General features: G+C 38.0%; 1 protein-coding gene across 2 annotated transcripts in view; it reads right to left on the bottom strand.

The window, feature by feature from the left end:
* The window catches only part of LOC121390385, a 41733-nt gene that overhangs the window by 4226 nt on the left and 12428 nt on the right, over nt 1-25079 (bottom strand). The window contains exons 5-11 of one of the 2 annotated variants that reach the window (XM_041522184.1): nt 20760-20893; nt 20056-20284; nt 13687-13820; nt 8608-8727; nt 6873-7058; nt 3525-3710; nt 1458-1781 (exon numbers count right to left, since the gene is read on the bottom strand). In XM_041522184.1, coding sequence (XP_041378118.1) covers nt 1458-1781; nt 3525-3710; nt 6873-7058; nt 8608-8727; nt 13687-13820; nt 20056-20284; nt 20760-20893 — 1313 coding nt within the window. The remainder of the gene's footprint in view (nt 1-1457; nt 1782-3524; nt 3711-6872; nt 7059-8607; nt 8728-13686; nt 13821-20055; nt 20285-20759; nt 20894-25079) is intronic. The other variant, XM_041522185.1, reaches the window with a different exon arrangement.

The following is a 25079-nucleotide window of genomic DNA, read 5'->3' as shown; positions in this document are numbered from 1 at the left end:
AAAACACATCTGTAAAACACATTATTGAATCTCTTAAGATACGGGTCATAACTTTTATCATAAATGAGTAAATTGCCATGGAAATAAAACTTGATCTGTAACAGTAAAGATAAAGCTATACACAAAATGTCAGTGCAATATCTCAAGGCTTTGTGAAAAAACCAGGAAAACTATATGTGCTTCCCAGTACCCCAGAACTACCAGGTGTACTGTGTGGTAATACATGTTAACAAGTTAAGAAATGACATACCCCGGTACCCCAGAACTACCAGGTGTACTGTGTGGTAATACATGTTAACAAGTTAAGAAATGACATACCCCGGTACCCCAGAACTACCAGGTGTACTGTGTGGTAATACATGTTAACAAGTTAAGAAATGACATACCCTGGTACCCCAGAACTACCAGGTGTACTGTGTGGTAATACATGTTAACAAGTTAAGAAATGACATACCCCGGTACCCCAGAACTACCAGGTGTACTGTGTGGTAATACATGTTAACAAGTTAAGAAATGACATACCCCGGTACCCCAGAACTACCAGGTGTACTGTGTGGTAATACATGTTAACAAGTTAAGAAATGACATACCCCGGTACCCCAGAACTACCAGGTGTACTGTGTGGTAATACATGTTAACAAGTTAAGAAATGACATACCCTGGTACCCCAGAACTACCAGGTGTACTGTGTGGTAATACATGTTAACAAGTTAAGAAATGACATACCCCGGTACCCCAGAACTACCAGGTGTACTGTGTGGTAATACATGTTAACAAGTTAAGAAATGACATACCCCGGTACCCCAGAACTACCAGGTGTACTGTGTGGTAATACATGTTAACAAGTTAAGAAATGACATACCCCAGCACTTCCCAGTACTACAAGGTGTACTGCGTGGTAATATATGTTAACAAGTTAAGAAATAACATACCCCGGTACCCCAGAACTACCAGGTGTACTGTGTGGTAATACATGTTAACAAGTTAAGAAATAACATACCCCAGCACTTCCCAGTACCCCAGAACTACAAGGTGTACTGCGTGGTAATACATGTTAACAAGTTAAGAAATGTCAAACCTCAGCACTTCCCGGTACCCCAGAACTACCAGGTGTACTGCATGGTAATACATGTTAACAAGTTAAGAAATGACAAACCCCGACACTCCAGAACTACCAGTGTACTGAGTGGTAATACATGTTAACAAGTTAAGAAATAACATACCCCAGCACTTCCCAGTACCCCAGAACTATCAGGTGTACTGCATGGTAATACATGTTAACAAGTTAAGAAATGACAAACCTCGGCACTTCCCAGTACTCCAGAACTACCAGGTGTACTGCATGGTAATACATGTTAACAAGTTAAGAAATGACAAACCTCGGCACTTCCCAGTACTCCAGAACTACCAGGTGTACTGCGTGGTAATACATGTTAACAAGTTAATAAATGACAAACCTCAGCACTTCCAGGTAACCCAGAACTACCAGGTGTACTGCGTGCACTCCCACCCAGAGGGGTGGACTTTAAATGCAAAATCTCCTCCGTCACTTCTCGTCCCATGTTGGGATCAACAATTTGCATTGGTTCGTGTTCCATCTTATTTGTGGGTGCTGCACTTGGTCCCGGAGTAGAAGGCGTTCTCTGCGGATGAGTGACAGGCAAAGACTGGTAAAGCATTGGATAGTTCTGATTAAAGTACTGCTGAAGATTGTACTGATGAGGTTTTCCCAGTGGAATGGTATACATGTATTTCAGTGGCATTCTTTGGCCCACAGAATACTGAAACAACAAATATAGAGTTTTAAAGTTTTAATTATTTTATGTTTACACCACCTGAATAAATCGGTGTCATTACATTTCAGTGAATTTTAAAAATGATTTGATCAAATTGATATAAATCGACACAAAAAGTTTCAAAATCAACATTCATTTCACATATATAAGTAGGTTTTTATGCGGACACCTCAACAAATAATTGGGGAGGGGTCATGTTGAACATATTTTACCAAATCTGGTTAGAATCATCAGATTTTTTGGAAAAAAATTCGTTTAAGATCAACTTCAAACATTAAGTGAATAATTTTCCTAAAGATACTAAATCTCAGACTGACTGCTGCGCAAGTTGAAAATACTTCGTGATTATGGCAGAGGGGCATTATATTTAACAGCAATCTACAAATTTCCAGTAGCTTGTTGGCAAAGCTGTCCATATAGGTTGTGATCCTAGATATAAATAGATATGATTTTAGGTAACAAATCTTTTACAGCAACATGCAATAGCCAATGATTAACTAATCAATGTGCTCTAGTGGTGTCGCTAAACAAAACAAACTTCTTTTACAGCACGCAGGTCCATTTTTCCATTCCCCCCACCCTACCACCCAGCTCCCCTGGTAATTAAGTCCAATTGAAAAATACTATCTCACTGCAAATATGGTAATATCCTAAAATTACGATTTGTATTTTTAATTATATGGGTCAATAAAAATTAACTGTATTAAAAATACTTGTTTAAATCCTTTTTTACTGTAAATCATGAAATGGATGAGCGTCTAAAATTTTAAAGAGACATACAACAGACTGTTCAAAAAATCTTTTGTCCCATTGTTTTGTCGGTGACCGACTGAAAACACAATAATGATTACTGGTAGGTACTGGGTTCGCAGCCCGGTACCGGCTCCCACCCAGAGCTAGTTTTAACGACTCAATGGATAGGTGTAAGACCACTACACCCTCCTCTCTCTCACTAACCACTAACTCACTGTCCTGGACAGACAGCCCAGATAGTTGAAGTGTGTGCCCAGGACAGTGTGCTTGAACCTTAATTGGATATAAACACGAAAATAAGTTGAAATGAAATGAAATGGCAGCAAACAACAATAGTTAGTCAGCATGCACATTATTGCAATTTTCTACTAAATTTAAGCTGTCTGAATGCTGCATAACATTAAAATTGGTCCTACATTTAATTTCTGCTGATCCCACCAATTAAGCTTATTCTTCTTTCTTTTTTTAGTTTTTAATATGATGACCTCAATAAAGTTTTATGTCGCTAATATGTCACTTGTTTGGATTTTACCCAATTTTGAGATTGCTAACATTTTATGCACCCACCTGGCATCCTAATCGTCTGCCACTAATAAAGCTGGTCTGACACACGGCACTAACTAACGACCGCTGGTAGTAGGGGAGTATAGTAGGTGGTTTCAAGTGTCTCTTAACAATGCCAAAGTAATTACTGAACACTCCCCGAAGTGGTCAGACTAAGCCTACAGCTAAAAGCTGATGGGGAATGGCAGGTGTTTGACACGGATAGTCACAAAAGAAAAGCACCTGTTGTGGTTGGAGAGGCAAGGATTGGGATGTGGAGATGGACAGCGAATGAAGTTTAAAGATAGGAGTTGCCAGATCAGGAAGAAATGAGATGGAATTCAAAGGAAAGTAAAGGGGGCAGTGGGATAATTGAAAACAAAAACACTTCTTTTTAGTTTTATGATTTACAGTATTTGCCATTTGTTTTACCTGTGTGTTTGTTTCAGCATTACTATTCTTCTCTTTCTCATTACTAGGTTTGCAAGCCAAGTCTGCTTTGTGTTTTTTCACTTTTTTGGATCGTTTTGATACAGATTTTGTTACTCTCTCCTGATAACTCTCTGTTGACAGGCTTTCCTGCTTGGACTGAGCACTCATTCCGTTACCAGCACCCACCTGGAAAATGCTTTCTTTAATTAGGCATATCATAAAATATTGTTTGTTTCCAGTTACCCGACCCGCCCTAATTTGAACCTGCCGACCCTAAAACTTTTTTTGTATATCCAAAAATGTTTTTTTTAATATAACAACGATTTCCACGAAAACATTCCAAAACTATCACAAGCACTAATTTGGTGTCATTTAGGGGATAACCCTACTGTGTTTTTCAATTTGCGAATGTATATCGGTGGTTTTACTGTTGCAAATTTAGTTTTATTGGCGACCCGTTAGCCATGAAATGTTTTCTTCTAACAATTGATTGATGGAGTTACTTCCCTTCAAATTGAAGTTCGGTAACTTTCGTGAGATAACGGGCGAAGAGTCTGAAAATTGTTTTCACGAATATATGCGATCTTTTCCGATTTACTCTACATCTAGCGTAGTGAGGTGTTCCGATTAATAATAATAATAATAATAACTATATTTAATGATTTACTCCAGCAACAAACTGGCCTTATAGAAATTTAGTGACCTTCTGATAAACTAGGGGAGGGAATGTTTACCGATACTGATGGAGTTTACTGCCAAATCAAATCATTAAATGTCAGTAAGATCTCGATGCGTTTCGTCATTTGTTGTAAGTGGTCACTGGGAACTTTACTTTTTGAAATTAAGTTATGAAATAGATATAGAAAATAAAATGGCCATAAGGTTTTTGTCCTTTTGAAAATTGTATAATGGAAAAAAAAAGCCCTTATATTTAAAACTGCACATAAAATATGCCCCCAAAATGTCACTTTACCATGCCTTACTTCATTTCTAGGGAAAACACTGTGATTAATGGTATTGTTGGTTTGCATAATGCATTTCTATACATGCAGAGGATATTTTGGATACCGGTAGTCAACACCTTTATTTAATATCCATAAATAAAATTATTTTCCAAAATAAAATGTTTTTCCTACCTACCTACCCTATATTTTTCCTGCATGTAATAGGAAACAAGTAATTTTTTTTTTCCGGCCTTATTAATAAAAGTTAAGAACCACACAAAGTTAGTTAAAGCAGGCTTTTAGAATAATTTTCAAAAAATCCACTAGCTATGGGATCAGTGATTTTCAAAATCCACTAGCCATGGGATCAGTGATTTTCAAAATCCACTAGCCATGGGATCAGTGATTTTCAAAATCCACTAGCCATGGGATCAGTGATTTTCAAAATCCACTAGCCATGGGATCAGTGATTTTCTAAATCCACTAGCCATGGGATCAGTGATTTTCTAAATCCACTAGCCATGGGATCAGTGATTTTCTAAATCCACTAGCCATGGTATCAGTGATTTTCTAAATCCATTAGCCATGGGATCAGTGATTTTCAAAATCCACTAGCCATGGGATCAGTGATTTTGAAAATCCACTAGCCATGGTTAAAATTAACCAGTCCTACTTCAGTATCTACTACACATTTGAACTTTTAATAATACTAAAAATTAAAACAAAACCCAAATATGACCAAGCACTCAATCCATCACCAGAAAATATTTTGTTTAATACATGTCCCCTACAGGGCACAATTTGTTTTTGTATCTCCCAAGTTTAAAGGCATACTGTCATGGATTTAAGGACCTTATTTCTCTAAAAATGGATAATATATATAAAAATTACATAATTGTTGAAAACCAAATCTAGCTATCACATCACCTTAACTGAACCATGATGGAGTGAAATCCATGTCAACCCTCTCGGCAATTTTAATTTTTGAATTATGGACCATTGCCATAATTCAATTATTTTTACAAAATATCATTAATAAATGGAGTATGGTGGTTATGAAGATGGTTGAATAAAGTATGTTTAGGGACAAATCAAATTATTATTGTTCAGGTAATACTTTGTTAGACCATTAAATAGGTCAGTGGTCTGTGACAATATGCCTTTAAGGGCCATAACTACTAGAAATGGGTATATCGCCTTGAAATTCAAACTTGATCCTTGACAGTACATGATAAAGTTATATGACTTCAGATCGTCTTGAGGCATTCGTGAAATGTTTTCTGTAAAACCAATTTTTCTATCTCCTAAGTTTAAGGGCCATAACTATGTAAAACAAATTGGTAAATCGCCATGAAAAAGTTATAAATTTGTTTGATTTAATGACACCACTAGAGCACATTAATTTATTAATCATCGGCTACTGGATGTCAAACATTCTGACATATAGTCTTAGAGAGGAAACCCACTATCTTTTTCCATTGGTAGCAAGAGATCTTTTATATGCACCATCCCACAGACAGGACAGCAGCTACCAAGACCTTTGATATACCAGTCGTGGTGCACTGGCTGCAACAAGAAATAGCCCAATGGCCCAACCAACGGGGATCAATCATAGACCGACCGTGCATCAGGCGCGTGCTTTACCACGGGCTACATCCCTCCCAGTGCGACACAAGCACAGAGCCATACCTAAAATAATGGATAAACTGGAGTGGACAGTGGGGATATAAAAAAAATAAGTGGTATGATCTGGACTTTCCCAGCTAGACAAATAGAAAGAAAGAAATATTTTATTTAACGATGCACTCAACACATTTTATTTACGGTTATATGGCGTCAGACATTTGGTTATGGACCACACAGATTTTGAGAGGAAACCCGCTGTCGCCACTACATGGGCTACTCTTCCGATTAGCAGCAAGGGATCTTTCATTTGCACTTCCCACAGGCAGGATAGCACAAACCATGGCCTTTGTTGAACCAGTTATGGATCACTGGTCGGTGCAAGTGGTTTACACCTACACATTGAGCCTTGCGGAGCACTCACTCAGGGTTTGGAGTCGGTATCTACATAAAAAATCCCATGCCTCGACTGGGATCCGAACCCAGTACCTACCAGCCTGTAGACCGATGGCCTGCCACGATGCCACCGAGGCCGGCAAAATGACAACAGATATTTGGGCAGGTGTGTGGCATGGATAGTCACAAAAGAAAAGCACCTGTCGTGGTTGGAGAGACAAGAACTGGGAAGTGGAGGTGGACAGCGAATGAAGTTGAAGATTGGAGTTGCCAGATCAGGAAGAAATGAGATGGAAGTCAAAGGAAAGTAAAGGGGGCAGTGGGATAATTGAAAACAAAAACACTTTTTTTTTTAATGATTTACAGCATTTGCCATTTGTTTTACCTGTGTGTTTGTTTCAGCATTACTATTCTTCTCTTCCTCGTTACCAGGTTTGCAAGCCAAGTCTGCTTTGTGTTTTTTCACTTTTTCAGATCGTTTTGATACAGATTTTATTACTGTCTCCTCATGACTCTCTGTTGACAGGCTGTCCTGCTTGGACTGAGCACTCATTCCGTCACTAGCACCCACCTGGAAAATGTCTTGTTTAATTATTAATAAAAGTTAAAGAACCACACATGTGCTAACCTGAGACCTTTTTACCATTTATTTCCATCATTCCACGCGCAAAATTAGTTGTAATCCATGTAAAAATGTGTAGTGATTCATTTGCAACACTATATAGCTGTTTTGTAGTAATGATACCGGTAATATGAATAAATGTTATTATCCAGATTCGGGCATTTTCGTTTAATTCAGGCAAAAACCAGCCTGCCCTTCATACAACAAATATGGGAGGCTGATTTTTACCCGAATTAAATGAAAATGCCTGAATCTTGATAACAACGTTTATTTATATCAGTAAACTACCAACCAGATATATTGGGTTCAAAACGAATCTCTTTGTATTTTTTACATTGATTAATTACCACTGATAATGCGAGTAGAATGATGGAAATCTTTTACTGTTTAAATTATCTGAATATCTACCTGTATGAACCACAAAGTTATAAAGTTTAAGTAGGTATTGTTTAATGACACCATCAGCTATGGGATGCCAAACATTTGCTAATTCTGTCAGTCTTCAGAAGAAGAATTTTTTTCCATCAGGTGCAAGGGATTTTTTTATATGCACGTTTTCACAGACAGGACAATACATGCTACATTCTTTGATATACCAGTTATAGGACACTGTTCGGGACAGGAAAAAAATAACAATGGGTCCGCTAAGAAGATTTGATCTTACGATCTAAGCTCCTCAGAAGAACACTTTACCGCCCGAGCTAAATGTCTGTACTTTTGAGAAAACAAGGTTTCTGCTTTAATAACCCCTCCCCAAAATTCATTGCCTATTTAGGGCAGGACATAGCCCAGTGGTAAAGCACTCGCTTGATTCACAGTCAGTCCAAGATCGATCCCTGTTGGTGGGCCCATTGAGCTATTTCTCAACTCGGCCAGTGCACCACGACAGGTATATCAATGGCCGTGGTATGTTCTATCCTGTCTGTGGGATGGTGCATATCAAGGATCCCTTGTTACTAAGGGAAAAATGTAGCAGGTTTCCTCTCTAAGACTATACGTCTAAGAGCCAAATTTATGAAGCCTGTTTTTTTTAAACGCAGGTGTTTAAGCATTGTAAATATATGTAGTTATACGTGTTTAAATCATAAACAGGCTTTGTAAATTCGTCTTTGAGAATGGCCAATACAGCACAAATTGAAATTTTTAGTAAAAGTCAGTATCTATCTGTGATATTTATATTTTTGCACAGTTCTTTACACTGTTTTTATTTAAATCTTGAATTTTTATATTGATGTTGATCATCACCTTATTTGTTTGCATTACTATAGTTTGACACCCAATAGCCGATGTATTTTTCGTGCTGGGGTGTCGTTAAACATTCATTCATTCATTCATTGTAAATTCGGCCCATTATGTTTGACATCCAATAGCCGATAATTAATAAATCAATGTGCTCTAGATTTGTCACTAAACAAAAAAAACCAAAACATTTTTCGTAGCCTATTTCACCTTTTAAAAACATCCTACAAGTAAAAGGGTATTGGAAATATGAACTTACCTGTGGTCCACCTTCAGGTAATAATTCAATGTTCTTGGGAGAGTGCTCTAGTGACGTTGTTAAACAGAACAAACTTTTTTTCTTTTTTTTCTTGGGAGATTTTTGTGTGGTCAAAAAAGGCTGCAAAATAAGAAGCTATATCATTATTTTCATATAGTTTAAAAACATTAAAGACGGCTACATTCTTTAAACTAAGGTCGACAACAGTCCCTTTTCGCACCCTAATTTTGGAATTCATACACAATAAATAAAGCATACCGTACCGTGATTTCACTTGAAATTCATATTCCGTAAAAGCTACAATTTTTTAATAACAAGACTTTCTTCTAACACATTCAGGTGCATTAGTAATGTTCAACACACAACACATTTTATTTACGGTTATATGGCGTCAGACATATGGTTAAGGACCACACAGATTTTGAGAGGAAACCCGCTGTTGCCACTACATGGACTACTCTTTCCGATTAGCAGCAAGGGATCTTTTATTTGTGCTTGCCACAGGCAGGATAGCACAAACCATGGCCTTTGTTGAACCAGTTATGGATCACTGGTCGGTGCAAGTGGTTTACACCTACCCACTGAGCCTTGCGGAGCACTCACTCAGGGTTTGGAGTCTGTATCTGGATTAAAAATCCCATGCCTCGACTGGGATCCGAACCCAGTACCTACCAGCCTGTAGACCGATGGCCTAACCACGACGCCACCGAGGCCGGTTTAAACTAGACAAATGATATGTTGTCTTCTTTAATCTTGTGATCGAAGAGATCTTTTCTGACTTTAAATATCAGGCTAACAGGAATTAGATTTTGTTTGTTTTGTTTAATGATACCACTAGAACACATTGATTTATTAATCATCGGCTACTGGATGTCAAACATTTGATTATTTTGACACAGTCTTAGAGAGGAAACCCGCTACATTTTTCCATTAGTAGCATGGGATCTTTTATATGCACCATGCCACAGACAGGATACCAGTCATGGTGCACTGGCTGAGATGACAAATAGCCCAATGGGCCCACTGATGGGGATCGATCCCAAACCAACCGTGCATCAAGCGAGCACTTTACTACTGGACTATGTCCCACCCCAACAGGGATTAGATCATTTGATATTATGTTGGTGCACATGGTACACTATTTTGACCTATTTATAGAATAGAAAGACAAATGATGTTTGTTATAAATATAACTGCCAAGCGGTTTTCTCCCGACCAAAGCAAAATAGACCACGGTCCATAAAAAATTTGCTGAGTTATGTGAAAATAAAGTTGTGTGTACAGAATCCATTGCACCAAAATCCATTACACAAAAATTTTACTATTTGTAAACATCACTTAAATAATGAGAAGAAGGCTGTCATAGCCTACGATGGTTTTACAATTCCGTAGTCCTAAGATGGCGTCGAACATATGGGCCCTGGGTAATGAACAGCGAATCTCGAAAACATGCGACGGTTCGCAAATGTATAACTTGTGAACAGCGACGGGTTCACGGTTAGGAGTCAAGTGCTTGTTAACATTTGACTGATACCATTGTTTTCTATCATATCACATTCACTTAGTGTTACACGCAAAAATCAGTCTAGTGAGTCACCGCGATCCCTCACTCTTCTGAACATGCTTCTGACTGATGGCAACTACAAGACACTTTAATAAAAAAAAAAAAAAAAAAAAAAAAAAAACAAGTTCAGGGAAAGTATGCTGTACTATTTTTATCTGGTCTGTGACAAATAAAGTGAATATTAATTAAAAATACGGAGATGAAAATAATTTATTAATATATATGCATTAATTTTTATAATAAAATAAGGATACATTAATTACATGAATATTTACATTATGGAGTAATCTGAATACTGCTTAATGTAAAATAATAATTCATGTATTATAATGTAAAGATTTTTTCAAACCTTTTTTGTTTGTTTTAAAAAGGGCATTCTTGCATCACTTCTCCCCGACTTTTCTTATTTCTCCTTAATTTGTTTGGAGGGAGAAGTGACTTCGTCTTCTTAAAAGGAAAGTCACTTCTCCCTGCAGGGCTAGCTCTGGCACTCGCCAAATTCGCCAACTGTGAATTAAAAAAACAATTGGCGAATTTTATTTTAATTTGGCGAAATAATTTTATGAAATAAATGATATTTTGTTAGAAAATAACTTGGTTTCTGCCATTTTTGAAGTTGAGTAGATAATTTGGCGAAATGTTCTGCTAACCCAGGGCTTGCCTCACCTCACCTCACCTCACCTCACCTCAATATTAAAAATGCAAAAAACTAAAATTAAAATGCCCGACAATTTTTTAAAAGCATGAATCTACCAATTGTAATCATTTATATTTATTGTCTCCCTTGTCCAAATGTCTTCAGAATAAAATCTTTCAAACTGCCCCTGCTTTATTAATAATTTTTAATTTCTCAGACATCAAGTTCAAGTTGTTTTGTTTAACGACACCACTAGAGGACACTGAATAATTATTCATCAGCTATTGGATGTCAAACATTTGGTAATTTTTGACTCCGTCTTAAAGAAAACCCACTACATTCAGGGATTTATCACATAGTCTTAGAAGAAACCCGCTACATTCAGGGATTTATGACTCCGTCTTAGAGGAAACCCGCTACATTCAGGGATTTATCACAGTCTTATAGGAAACCCGCTACATTCAGGGATTTATGACATAGTCTTATAGGAAACCCGCTACATTCAGGGATTTATGACATAGTCTTAGAGGAAACCCGCTACATTCAGGGATTTATCACATAGTCTTAGAAGAAACCCGCTACATTCAGGGATTTATCCAGAATATTTCGCCAGCGTCCCATGTCTGATGGGATTGGGAAAATTAGTTTGAAAATTCTCTCTTTTTTTCAGGCCACTGAATAATGCAGAACACCACTGTAAAATTAATTTATTCGAACAGACATAATTATATATATATATATATATATATATATATATATATATATATATATACTGGGAATTTTTAGCAGGGAAATTGGGAATTTCCAGTGCCACTTTCTTTTAGGAAGGGTCCTTTGTTCGGACCCACACAAAACCTGTATAATTAAATCCCTGATATTTTTCATTAGCAGCAAGGGATCTTTTATATATCCCACAGACAGGGCAGCATACATCATGGCCTTGGATATACTAGTTGTGGAGCACTGGTTGGGGTGGGAAACAAACCAATCGGAGAATGAGGTTACAGAGGTGGTTTGATCCTACGACACAGGTACCTCAGCCCCGCCCTTTGTTAGACAGCATGACAGAAAGACACAAAAATCAGTGATATACAGTCAAACCCGCTTATTTGCATACCCTCGGTGCTGCTCGATTTTGTGCAATTAACCGGGTTAGTCGATTAACCGATAGAGTACCGACTTTCACTTTGTAACAGCCATCCAACTACAAAGTGGCATGGGAGACAGTCTAGCATAATGCGGTACTTCATACCGGAACTATTACAGTTAACACATGTCACATGCAGTTGGATATATATAAATGTAAAAAAATATATCTATCGATATATATATATATAATTAGCATGACGTTTTTGTTTTAATCTGCCAGACCAGAAATCATTTTTAAAAAAACCAACAACGTCCGTCACTGGGCGTCGTTTTCTAAAAAAAAAACACTGGCGTCGTTTTCTAAAAACACAAACTTTGTGCATTAAAAAAACAAACACTGACCATCCACTAGTGTAAACAAAGTGTATTAGCCATGTAGTTAATGAGATAAACTTGAAACAACAGAACCATCAAAAAGTTCACGTTTCATCGGTGCACGTGTTTACAAAATGACGTCAGTTTCCGGAATTACCGATTGACCGAATAGAATTACGTGAACTTGTATGAATTTGCTGGTATGGTGTTCTTTCCATCCCAAAAGATATGGCAAGCTTTGGTATTATTTGTGATCCCCAAATAAAGACTTTGCTATTGTTAAGCAATTAAAGTTAAGCTCGGCTAGTGAGCCGTTATCAGTTCCAGCAGTCTGCATTGCATGTATGACCGGTCTAACACAATTGACTGACCTTCATGGTGCGGTCCGACTGATTGGTGTCTAACAATATAGCAGAAACTTAGGGACGGTCCATAAATAACGGTCTTTGTTATGTTTGTTTTTTTGACGACCTCCCCCACCAGTTTTTTTTTTTTTTTTTCCGCTACATTTTCCGGGAAGCAAGTGATAAATCGTTTCTTTTGCGTTTAACAGATATAGCGTACACTCCATCTAATGAATAAGTGAACAACAACCCTTTCTCGGTCACATTTATTAAAAACATAACCGCCTAGGACGATTGATCTGTAATCTTTTAATTATTAACAAGGCTTCTCAACATAACGTAATAATTGATACAGAACAATGATTGCCCTGAACACGTCAATCGAATAGGGCCTCAATAGTTGAGTGCGCATGCGTACAAGCGCACAGGCGGTACTTCTAAAAATAATAGTCGGAGAGTTACCTGTTATTGAGATGGCCTCTGATTAACAGCAATATATTGCAAACAAAACATTAGGTCTTAGGTTTATTCAACTTAATTATGTCATTCTTAAATCTTGTAGTCGGGTATTGTGATTCACCAGTAGTAACGTGCACACCATCTCATTTGCATGTCACACGTCGACTCTGTAAACAGCGATTACAGTCGGCTTACCACACAGTGAGCTCAAACAAAACAGATTAATCGGTGATTTATTTGAGTTTTTTTGCCAAAGTTTGATAGACATTCTCAGTCATTTGTGACATTCATTTAGCACACACAAAAAAAAAAAATCGTTATTTATATGTGCAAATAACCGATATATAGCCTGTAGTCTGTGCAATTAACCGGATGTTTCGTAGTGTTATAAGGGCAAATGGTTCCGTGTTGGGTGAAAATAGTCGATTAACCGAATTATGCTATAAACCGATGTGCAAATAAGTGGAGATGACTGTACCTATTAAATGATTCCATCTGGCATGCAATTTTCAGACAACTTATAATAATCACTCATGTTATAAAAGGCTTGTTTTAGTTGCACGTTTTGAAGTCACAGATACAATAATACAAGAATTACACATAATAATTACCGTGTCAAAAACAATATCTTTGATTTTGGCCAGTGTGTTTGGTTTTGTGATGCAAAACTTTGTAAACTGGATCTGCAGAAGAAAATCCCTGTCATATTGACGCTTTCCTTCTGGATTCAACGGACTCCATTGGTCTGTAAATAAGAATAAATAAATCTAAATCAGGTACTGTAGAATCCTCTTTACCAATTTTTTAACATCTGTCACCACTCAAAAAAACTAGTTGAACAGAGCTGGAGATTTACTTTAGCACACTAATACTTGTGTCTTCTGAAGTAGCCTGACAAGTGTGATTATCTGGGAAAACAAATGTAGCCTTCTTTCCTGGGTGGAACCAGAAAACTTTTCTAAGCCTGACAAGTGTGAATATCTGGGAAAACAAATGTAGCCTTCTTTCCTGGGTGGAACCAGAAAACTTTTCTAAGCCTGACAAGTGTGAATATCTGGGAAAACAAATGTAGCCTTCTTTCCTGGGTGGAACCAGAAAACTTTTCTAAGCCTGACAAGTGTGAATATCTGGGAAAACAAATGTAGCCTTCTTTCCTGGGTGGAACCAGAAAACTTTTCTAAGCCTGACAAGTGTGAATATCTGGGAAAACAAATGTAGCCTTCTTTCCTGGGTGGAACCAGAAAACTTTTCTAAGCCTGACAAGTGTGAATATCTGGGAAAACAAATGTAGCCTTCTTTCCTGGGTGGAACCAGAAAACTTTTCTATGCCTGACAAGTGTGAATATCTGGGAAAACAAATGTAGCCTTCTTTCCTGGGTGGAACCAGAAAACTTTTCTAAGCCTGACAAGTGTGAATATCTGGGAAAACAAATGTAGCCTTCTTTCCTGGGTGGAACCAGAAAACTTTTCTAAGCCTGACAAGTGTGAATATCTGGGAAAACAAATGCAGCCTTCTTTCCTGGGTGGAACCAGAAAACTTTTCTATGCCTGACAAGTGTGAATATCTGGGAAAACAAATGTAGCCTTCTTTCCTGGGTGGAACCAGAAAACTTTTCTAAGCCTGACAAGTGTGAATATCTGGGAAAACAAATGTAGCCTTCTTTCCTGGGTGGAACCAGAAAACTTTTCTAAGCCTGACAAGTGTGAATATCTGGGAAAACAAATGTAGCCTTCTTTCCTGGGTGGAACCAGAAAACTTTTCTAAGCCTGACAAGTGTGAATATCTGGGAAAACAAATGTAGCCTTCTTTCCTGGGTGGAACCAGAAAACTTTTCTAAGCCTGACAAGTGTGAATATCTGGGAAAACAAATGTAGCCTTCTTTCCTGGGTGGAACCAGAAAACTTTTCTAAGCCTGACAAGTGTGAATATCTGGGAAAACAAATGCAGCCTTCTTTCCTGGGTGGAACCAGAAAACTTTTCTAAGCCTGACAAGTGTGAATATCTGGGAAAACAAATGCAGCCTTCTTTCCTGGGTGGAACCAGAAAACTTTTCTAAGCCTGACAAGTGTGAATATCTGGGAAAACAAATGTAGCCTTCTTTCCTGGGTGGAACCAGAAAACTTTTCTAAGCCTGACAAGTGTGAATATCTGGGAAAACAAATGTAGCCTTCTTTCCTGGGTGGAACCAGAAAACTTTTCTAAGCCTGACAAGTGTGAATATCTGGGAAAAACAAATGCAGCCTTCTTTCCTGGGTGGAACCAGAAAACTTTTCTATGCCTGACAAGTGTGAATATCTGGGAAAACAAATGTAGCCTTCTTTCCTGGGTGGAACCAGAAAACTTTTCTAAGCCTGACAAGTGTGAATATCTGGGAAAACAAATGTAGCCTTCTTTCCTGGGTGGAACCAGAAAACTTTTCTATGCCTGACAAGTGTGAATATCTGGGAAAACAAATGTAGCCTTCTTTCCTGGGTGGAACCAGAAAACTTTTCTAAGCCTGACAAGTGTGAATATCTGGGAAAACAAATGTAGCCTTCTTTCCTGGGTGGAACCAGAAAACTTTTCTAAGCCTGACAAGTGTGAATATCTGGGAAAACAAATGTAGCCTTCTTTCCTGGGTGGAACCAGAAAACTTTTCTAAGCCTGACAAGTGTGAATATCTGGGAAAACAAATGTAGCCTTCTTTCCTGGGTGGAACCAGAAAACTTTTCTAAGCCTGACAAGTGTGAATATCTGGGAAAACAAATGTAGCCTTCTTTCCTGGGTGGAACCAGAAGAACCTTTCTTTCAGAACTGTATCAGCTTCAACATTGTCAATCAACTGTATCATAAGTGTATGAAACGGGGGTGGGGTGGGGGGTGGGGGGGTGGGTCAACTGCCCCCCCCAGGGTTTCCGCTGGAAAAAAAATGATGGGGGGGGAGGAGAAGCTCTTGACCGCGCGCCGTAAGCGGGGGATCTGGGGGCAAAACAGCTAGATAATTAACATTTGCTAATTAACATATTCTCTAAAAATGACCTTAAAAACCCCCACTGCTCTGCAGATTGATGGGTGGGATATTCCCCCCCATGTCAAAATCATGGGGGGGATAAAATCCCCCATCCCCCCCCCCTCTGTATGAACCCAGTCAGCCCCCCCCCCCCCCCCCCCCCCCCCCCCCCCCCGTGCTGGAGCAAGACTTCAAATTTGGGTAAAAATTATCGAGATATTTGAGCAAAATGTGCTAACCTGAGACCTTTTTGTGGCAGGTGATATTTTAGTAATATTAAGTGTATATAGTTTGCTATTTTTAAAATTATGTTTTAGGTATTTGGCAGACAACTATATCTGACAAAGTCATTAAATGAACTTATGCCGAAGTCCGCTTCTAAGAAGTCAAGAAGACAAGCTTCTGATATGGTGGAAGGAAACCCTTTAGCCGTGAACCTAGGTCTTATGACAGTCATCAGTATAGACAGAGACAGATTTCACATAACATGGATAACAGTAGACCTAAGACATTTCCAACTAGAAGCAATGAGCCTGCTTCATCTTTTCCAAATGGAAATAACTTGGAGGGTGCAGATGATGCAAGTTATGCATATGAGGAACCAGTGTGTTACAGGTGTGGTTAGGCTGCAGAGTGCGACTCGATCACTTACGCCGACCTTTAAACTCCCGGGGACTTATGTGAAGAGGGCGACCATAGGTTCCACAGCATGCCCTACAGTGAATCGAGTGCCAGATGGGTTAGTTGGCCAAGCTAACGAGGTAGAAGTATCTATTGAGGGGGTACAGTGTGTGCTCTTCTAGATACAGGTGCCACAGTTTCTACTATTTCAGAATCATTTTTTATGACTAATTTGCAGCATGTCCCTTTGGAACCTGTTGGGGATCTTCTCAACATTGAATGTGCTGGAGGAGAAAACTTTCAATATAAGGGTTTTGTGGAGGTTCAACTTGCTATTACTGGTGGTGGTATCGATGTGGGATGTGTACCTTGTTTGTTTTTGATTGTCCCTGATACTAAGTATAACACTCGTGTGCCTGTGTTGCTGGGTACTAATATCTTAAGTTGTCTGATAGCAGAATGCAAGGCTAAACATGGAAACAGATTTCTGCAAAAAGCTCCATTGTTTACTACTTGGTACTTGGCTTACAGAAGTATGGTTTTGCAGGAGAAGAACTTGATAAGGAATGATTGGCGTTTGGGTTTAGTCAAAAATGCAGAAGATCAAAACATTTTTATTCCTCCCAACAGTAGAGTGGTTGTAAGAGGTCAAATGGATAAAGTTCTGAGATCGCCGAAGATTTGTGCACTTCTCCAACCGACACTAAGGTCATCTTTAACTGACGACATTGATATTGAACCTACTATTATCAATTTGACAGTGAGAATGTGGACATTATTGATGTTCATATCTGTAATGTAACATCTCGAACGGTAATTATTCCACCATGAGTGCTGCTTTGCGAACTACACTCAGTAACTTTAGAGGATCTGCCAACTCAACAGCCGATTGATGTACCAACATTGTTAGATCAGGTTGGGATCGAGAAAAATTGTCTTACTCAGGAGGAGGTGGAACAAGGAATAAATGTTGTTCAAAAGTTTCACGATATATTCTCCAAAAATGATGAAGATCATAGTTACTTTGGGCAAGTCTGGCATAGAATTGATTTGTATGACACTACTCCATTCAAACAACGACATAGACGGATTCCTCCACCCATATTAGGATATGTAGACTACACTAAACCGTTTGAACTTCACACAGATGCTTGTGCTCAAGATTTAGGAGCTGTATTATACCAAAAACAAGATGGACTTTTAAGAGTCATTGCCTATGCCAGTAGAGGAGTGAGCTGTTCTGAAAAGAATTATTCAGCTCACAAACTGGAATTTTTATGTCTGAAATGGGCAATATCAGAAAAATTTCACGACTATTTATATGGACATGATTTTATTGTGGTGACTGACAACAATCCTTTAACTTACATATTGACTTCTGCTCATCTTGACGCCACCGAGCATCGGTGGTTGGCTTCGTTGGCTAATTACAATTTCAGTATCAGATATAGACCAGGCAAGGCTAATGCTGATGCGGACACTTTGTCAAGATTGCCAAAATACACAGATGACTCACAAGAAATGGAAAGTTTGTCAAAGGATTCCATTGAAGCAATTTGTAAGTCTACTTGTGTTTCGAATTTAGTAGAAAGTTTGTGTTTGTCTATTGATGTTGATGGATTTGATGATGTAAATATTACAGATGACAAGTGTGAACTGAATGCTCGTGAATGGAGACGTTCCCAAAACAAAGATCCAACACTTGCCACAGCAATTGGACACCTGATGAATAGAACCAGACCTGACGGAAAGCAGTATGCATGGTGGAAACAAGGAGATGATTGGACTTTTGAAGATCTTTCAACAGTTTAGACTTAAGTGTGGTATTCAGACATGTTAGTGAGTTGATCTCAATGATGATGCCTATAACTCGGATTTAACCGAAAAGTACACAGACGTGTGTTATTAGGAAAGTTAATATTTTAACAAGAGGCCACTCGCATTAATTTCATGTTGTATTTTAGTCTGCCCACCGTCACTCGCATTAATTTAGGGATGTGTTAATTTCAGAATCTACAGTAGTTATAGCACAAATTTCTTAATGTGAATACTGCCAAATCTGTCTTGAGTGGCCAAACAAGGGAAAGGGAGTAGACAAAAGCAACTGTTTAAGACAGGTGGCTGCAGATTACAGGTTGCTATTTAGTGTCTTTAAAATATTTGTTGTTGTTGGTTTTTTTTGACAATCTGTACTGCTAATTTATGGACGTGTGCTCTATAGTTTACTACAAAAATTAACTTTCGACTTGTACCGTCTTCAAAAATAATGAAACGTAATTGTAATGTATTAATTTGACCGTTTCTAATTCATACTCACAAATTTGTTTTCTTTTTTCAGTTAATTATTTAATTACTACTGCATACAGTGTATTGTCATAGTAGATGAATGAACAGATGTCAAGCTTAACCTACTTAGAGGCATACTTTCTTAACTGATATGCAGGAGAGAAAGAAAGAAAGAAAGAAATGTTTTATTTAACGTGGCACTCAACATATTTTATTTACGGTTATATGGCATCAGACATATGGTTAAGGACCACACAGATTTTGAGAGGAAACCCGCTGTCGCCACTACATGGGCTACTCTTTCTGATTAGCAGCAAGGGATCTTTTATTTGCGCTTCCCACAGGCAGGATAGCACAAACCATGGCCTTTGTTGAACCAGTTATGGATCACTGGTCAGTGCAAGTGGTTTACACCTACCCATTGAGCCTTGCGGAGCACTCACTCAGGGTTTGGAGTCGGTATCTGGATTAAAAATCCCATGCCTCGACTGGGATCCGAACCCAGTACCTACCAGCCTGTTGACTGATGGCCTAACCACGACGCCACCGAGGCCGGCTGATATGCAGGAGAGATGTCAGAACTACATGTAAATGGATAGTAGTAGTATCGATGATGGTGTGAGCAATGCATCCGCTTATTTTGGTCACTTATTTAATACAGATATTTTAGTGATTTTGGGATCCAATATAGGTGGACTTTTGCATGGGCAAGGCTAGCTCTGGCATTCGTCAATAGCAAATTTTGAAAGCAGTTGGTGAATTTTATTTTAATTTGGCGAAATAATTTCATGTATTAATTGACATTTAAAAAAAAATAACTGTTGATTTCTGCAATTTTTAATATTTACTAGACGATTTGGCAAACTGTTTTGCTCACCCAAACCTAGCCCTGTATGGGCCTGTTCCTCAACTAAGCAAAACAATTTCATCTTACTCCCTCTATGCACAAAACCCACCTTATATATTAAAAAGAAAACAAAAACAAGTTCCAGCAGGTTCACGTGACATTAAATCAAAACGACAATCTGTAACTCACACAGTCCTCAATTTGCCATGGCATCATTTCTGGGCCTGTAAAATTACCTTTTTCGTACTTGTATTTCTGTGTGACACTTTTAGTCGTTTCAGTCTTGGTTTCATGCGATTCCATGTCACTTTTAGTATGTTCTTGATTCACTCTGACTTCATTTCCTTCAGGATGTGCTTGACGATTCTGATTCTGATTTTTCTCTTGGTGTTCGTCTGCTGCTGGTTTTGACAATGTGTTTCCTGGTTCAAATGTCTTGGCCAAATCATTTGCTCTGAGATAAGGCTGTAAATACATGTATTAGAAGCTATAATACTATTTTGATGCGGTTGTTAGAAGAGAAAAAAAAGTTGAATTGTTGCTGATCCTGACTGGGTTATAATAATTGTATTTTTGTATTAAAAACACACCCAGTCCCTACCACGTGGGTTCCAAACGTTACATAAAGTCCAATAATCTATGATTAATAAATCAATGTGTCAAACAAACTAACTTTATTGTTATTGAACACTCACTTTATAAAAGATTGTTTAGTTACAAGTTTTGAAGTCAAAACCTCAAATTCGAGCAAAAATTATACAGATATTCGCTATAAACCGATGTGCAAATAAGTGGAGATGACTGTACCTATTAAATGATTCCATCTGGCATGCAATTTTCAGACAACTTATAATAATCACTCATGTTATAAAAGGCTTGTTTTAGTTGCACGTTTTGAAGTCACAGATACAATAATACAAGAATTACACATAATAATTACCGTGTCAAAAACAATATCTTTGATTTTGGCCAGTGTGTTTGGTTTTGTGATGCAAAACTTTGTAAACTGGATCTGCAGAAGAAAATCCCTGTCATATTGACGCTTTCCTTCTGGATTCAACGGACTCCATTGGTCTGTAAATAAGAATAAATAAATCTAAATCAGGTACTGTAGAATCCTCTTTACCAATTTTTTAACATCTGTCACCACTCAAAAAAACTAGTTGAACAGAGCTGGAGATTTACTTTAGCACACTAATACTTGTGTCTTCTGAAGTAGCCTGACAAGTGTGAATATCTGGGGAAACAAATGTAGCCTTCTTTCCTGGGTGGAACCAGAAAACTTTTCTAAGCCTGACAAGTGTGAATATCTAGGAAAACAAATGTAGCCTTCTTTCCTGGGTGGAACCAGAAGAAAAAACTGCCCCCCCCCCCCCCCCCCCCCCCCCCGGGTTTCCGCCGAGAAAAAAATGTGGGGGGGGGGGTCGGCCTGGCGGAGGGGGCGAAGCTCCTGACAGCGTGCCGTAGGTGCGTCGCGAGCTGGGGATCTGGGGGCAAAACAGCTAGATAATTAACATTTGCTAATTAACATATTCTCTCTACCTAGCATTTTCTAAGAAAATGTTATGCTAAGAGCTAAAAATTACCTTAAAAAACCCCACTGCTCTGCAGACTGATGGGTGGGATATCCCCCCCCCCCATGTCAAAATCATGGGGTGGATAAATCCCCCCCTCTGTATGAACCCACCCCCCCCCCCCCCCCCCCCCCCCCCCCCCCCCCCCCCCCCCAGTGCTGGAGCAAGACTTCAAATTTGGGCAAAAATTATAGAGATATTTGAGCAAAATGTGCTAACCTGAGACCTTTTTCTGGCAGGTGATATTTTAGTAATATTAAGTGTATATAGTTTGCTATTTTTAATATTATGTTTTAGGTATTTGGCAGACAACTATATCTGACAAAGTCGTTAAATGAACTTATGCCGAAGTCCGCTTCTAAGAAATCAAGAAGACAAGCTTCTGATATGGTGGTAGGAAACCCTTTAGCCGTGAACCTAGGTCTTATGACAGTCATCAGTATAGACAGAGACAGATGTCACATAACATGGATAACAGTAGACCTAAGACATTTCCAACTAGAAGCAATGCTTCATCTTTTCCAAATGGAAATAACTTGGAGGGTGCAAGTGATGCAAGTTATGCATATCAGGAACCAGTGTGTTACAGGTGTGGTTACGCAGGACACATTGCGTTAGGCTGCAGAGTGTGACTCGATCACTTACGCCGACCTTTAAACTCCTGGGGACTTATGCGAAGAGGGCGACCATAGGTTCCACAGCATGCCCTACAGTGAATCGAGTGCCAAATGGGTTAGTTGGCCAAGCTAATGAGGTAGAAGTATCTAATGAGGGGGTACCAGTGTGTGCTCTTCTAGATACAGGTGCCACAGTTTCTATTATTTCAGAATCATTTTTTATGACTAATTTGCAGCATATCCCTTTGGAACCTGTTGGTAGTACTAAACCAAATAACTTCCGGCTGGGTCAAAGTTCGAGGTGCATCCAACTTTTGATAGAGAAGTGAACACCACAAGTCTGTGATTGGTTATAAATGTGAGTGTGTTGGTTGTAAAAAATAATAGTTTCATTTGGGTAAAAAAAATATGCAATTTTATTTCATCTAGTACCAATGTGTCAAGTAGCCTTGTGCTTGAAACATGTATGGGGTACCTGTAAAAAAAAGTACTCGAATTTTGTGCGGAACTAGGGTAGTCATAGACGCTACCCGTTATCTCAGAAACGAGCAGCTTGACCCCCAATTTTTTCTGATTCACTTTAAGTGTGAGGGGTGGTAGTATTTATATCCGTGGCATTTATGTCGGTTGATACGTTGCAGGTAGGAGTTTTAGCCACATATGTTACTGTTGTCGTCTATGGGATTTGATTTGGTAGTATACACCCTATAGCACATATTCAGTGCATAATAAAAAAATATTATGATTTTGTCATTTTATTTAATTAAACTATACTGGTTGATTAATTAGCCATCACTCGACCATGCAAGTTCACAATGACCTTGACCTTGACAATAATCTCTGTACATGGCTCTGAATGGAGTTTGAATCAAAGTTAGCACTGAAGAAAAGTTGGTTTTGGCCTATAATTCATACTGCAAAGATTTCAATAATTTCTTTTTACATGGTATTTGACTTTCCATATACAACTGCTCTTAAATATGGTATTATATATAGGTAACCTGAACTAAGATTTTAATAGCAATTTATTTTTATATTAAAAATAGCATGTGCAATAGTGGGTTAATGTCTTTAGTTTCCATTAACATTGTTAATTTTTTATGTATGAAATTCTGAAAACTCAAATTTGTAAAGAACTTGATTTTTATTGTCATTTTGACATATTTATAGGGTGCTAAGTTATATTTTAGACAAATTTGTAGTTTTATGCAAAATTTAAAGTAAATTTGAAGAAAAACTTTACCAAAAACATAATTAAATTTGTTGTCACTATTGTGCCTTCTGTTCTTATTTGTACATAACAATAAGGTTGTTAAACATATACTTAGATCTCCAGATCATTTTTTTCTTCTTAATAATCACTTAGTTAGCTCTCATGAAAAGCATTTTGAGTTTATACTAGATTCAGAACCATTTTTTTCAGATTTGATTATCTGCCTTGGATTAAGTTGATAATTTATTTTATTGTTAAAGCTGTATTACCTAATGTTACTAGCTAAATAAAATGCTGGATTACAGATTGTAGGAATACATCTAATATACATATTGTATTCATCCAGATTAGGAAATAATGCAAGAAAATAGATGTTCGGGTAATTTTATCATTTAAAAATAGTTTTTTTCAGTAATTAATCAAAAATAAATGTGTGAAAGCTGCATGATAATTCCAGATATCATAACTATTAAAACCTCCAACTACAGTAGACTATAAATAAAATATAGTCAGGGATATTGGTGGCTGCCAATGGTTTTGATAGTTCATTATGAAAATCAGCATGGCCGATGGATTTGAAATTGCCACACCTGGTAACTTGAAGACACCCAGCATACAGGATTTCCTCCCAACACTAATGTTCAGGACATTAAGTCATTACTTCATACAGGTACAGTCATGTTTGTGTTTCCTTCCTCAGACAGTGTATTTTTTTAATACTGATATTTCTTTGATGTGCCTGTTAAGGTCTTCATAATCTAGGGGTCAATCAAGTGCATGTGTTTTAATGGAATTCTTTAAAGGAGTAGAGGTACTCTGACTATCTTTGTTGTCTCTACATATATACCCGAGTACACACACCCAACTGAAAGTAAATATCTTCAGGAGTTTTATTTTAAAATATTTTGTTGTTTAATATGACATATTGCATTTGTACAAAACTATATGCAATATATATGCTTTTTGAGGTGTACATTATATTAGGTTGCACTGTAGAAACAACAGTTTCAGTGAGGTTGTCAGTTTATGTCAGAATACACCAGATCCTGATTGTCATAAAGACACATAGCTGGACACTTTTTGAAAAATGTATGTTATCAGTATAGGTAGTACTAAACCAAATAACTTCCGGCTGGGTCAAAGTTCGAAGTGCACCCAACTTTTGATAGAGAAGTGAACACCACAAGTCCTGTGATTGGTTATAAATGTGAGTGTGTTGGTTGTAAAAAATAATAGTTTCATCTGGGTAAAAAAAATATGCAATTTTATTTCATCTAGTACCAATGTGTCAAGTAGCCTTGTGCTTGAAACATGTATGGGGTACCTGTAAAAAAAAAGTACTCGAATTTTGTGCGGAACTAGGGTAGTCACAGACGCTACCCGTTATCTCAGAAACGAGCAGCTTGACCCCCAATTTTTTCTGATTCACTTTAAGTGTGAGGGGTGGTAGTATTTATATCCGTGGCGTTTATGTCGGTTGATACGTTGCAGGTAGGAGTTTTAGCCACATGTTACTATTGTCGTCTATGGGATTTGATTTGGTAGTATACACCCTGTTGGGGATCTTCTCAACATTGAATGTGCTGGAGGAGAAAACTTTCAATATAAGGGTTTTGTGGAGGTTCAACTTGCTATTACTGGTGGTGGTATCGATGTGGGATGTGTACCTTGTTTGTTTTTGATTGTCCCTGATACTAAGTATAACACTCGTGTGCCTGTGTTGCTGGGTACTAATATCTTAAGTTGTCTGATAGCAGAATGCAAGGCTAAACATGGAAACAGATTTCTGCAAAAAGCTCCATTGTTTACTACTTGGTACTTGGCTTACAGAAGTATGGTTTTGCAGGAGAAGAACT

This window comes from Gigantopelta aegis, chromosome 15 (genome assembly GCF_016097555.1).
Source record: "Gigantopelta aegis isolate Gae_Host chromosome 15, Gae_host_genome, whole genome shotgun sequence".
In the NCBI taxonomy this organism is placed as follows: Eukaryota; Metazoa; Mollusca; class Gastropoda; order Neomphalida; family Peltospiridae; genus Gigantopelta; species Gigantopelta aegis.
Note: the sequence above shows the minus strand (reverse complement) of the source record. Positions and strands in the feature narration are given on the sequence as shown.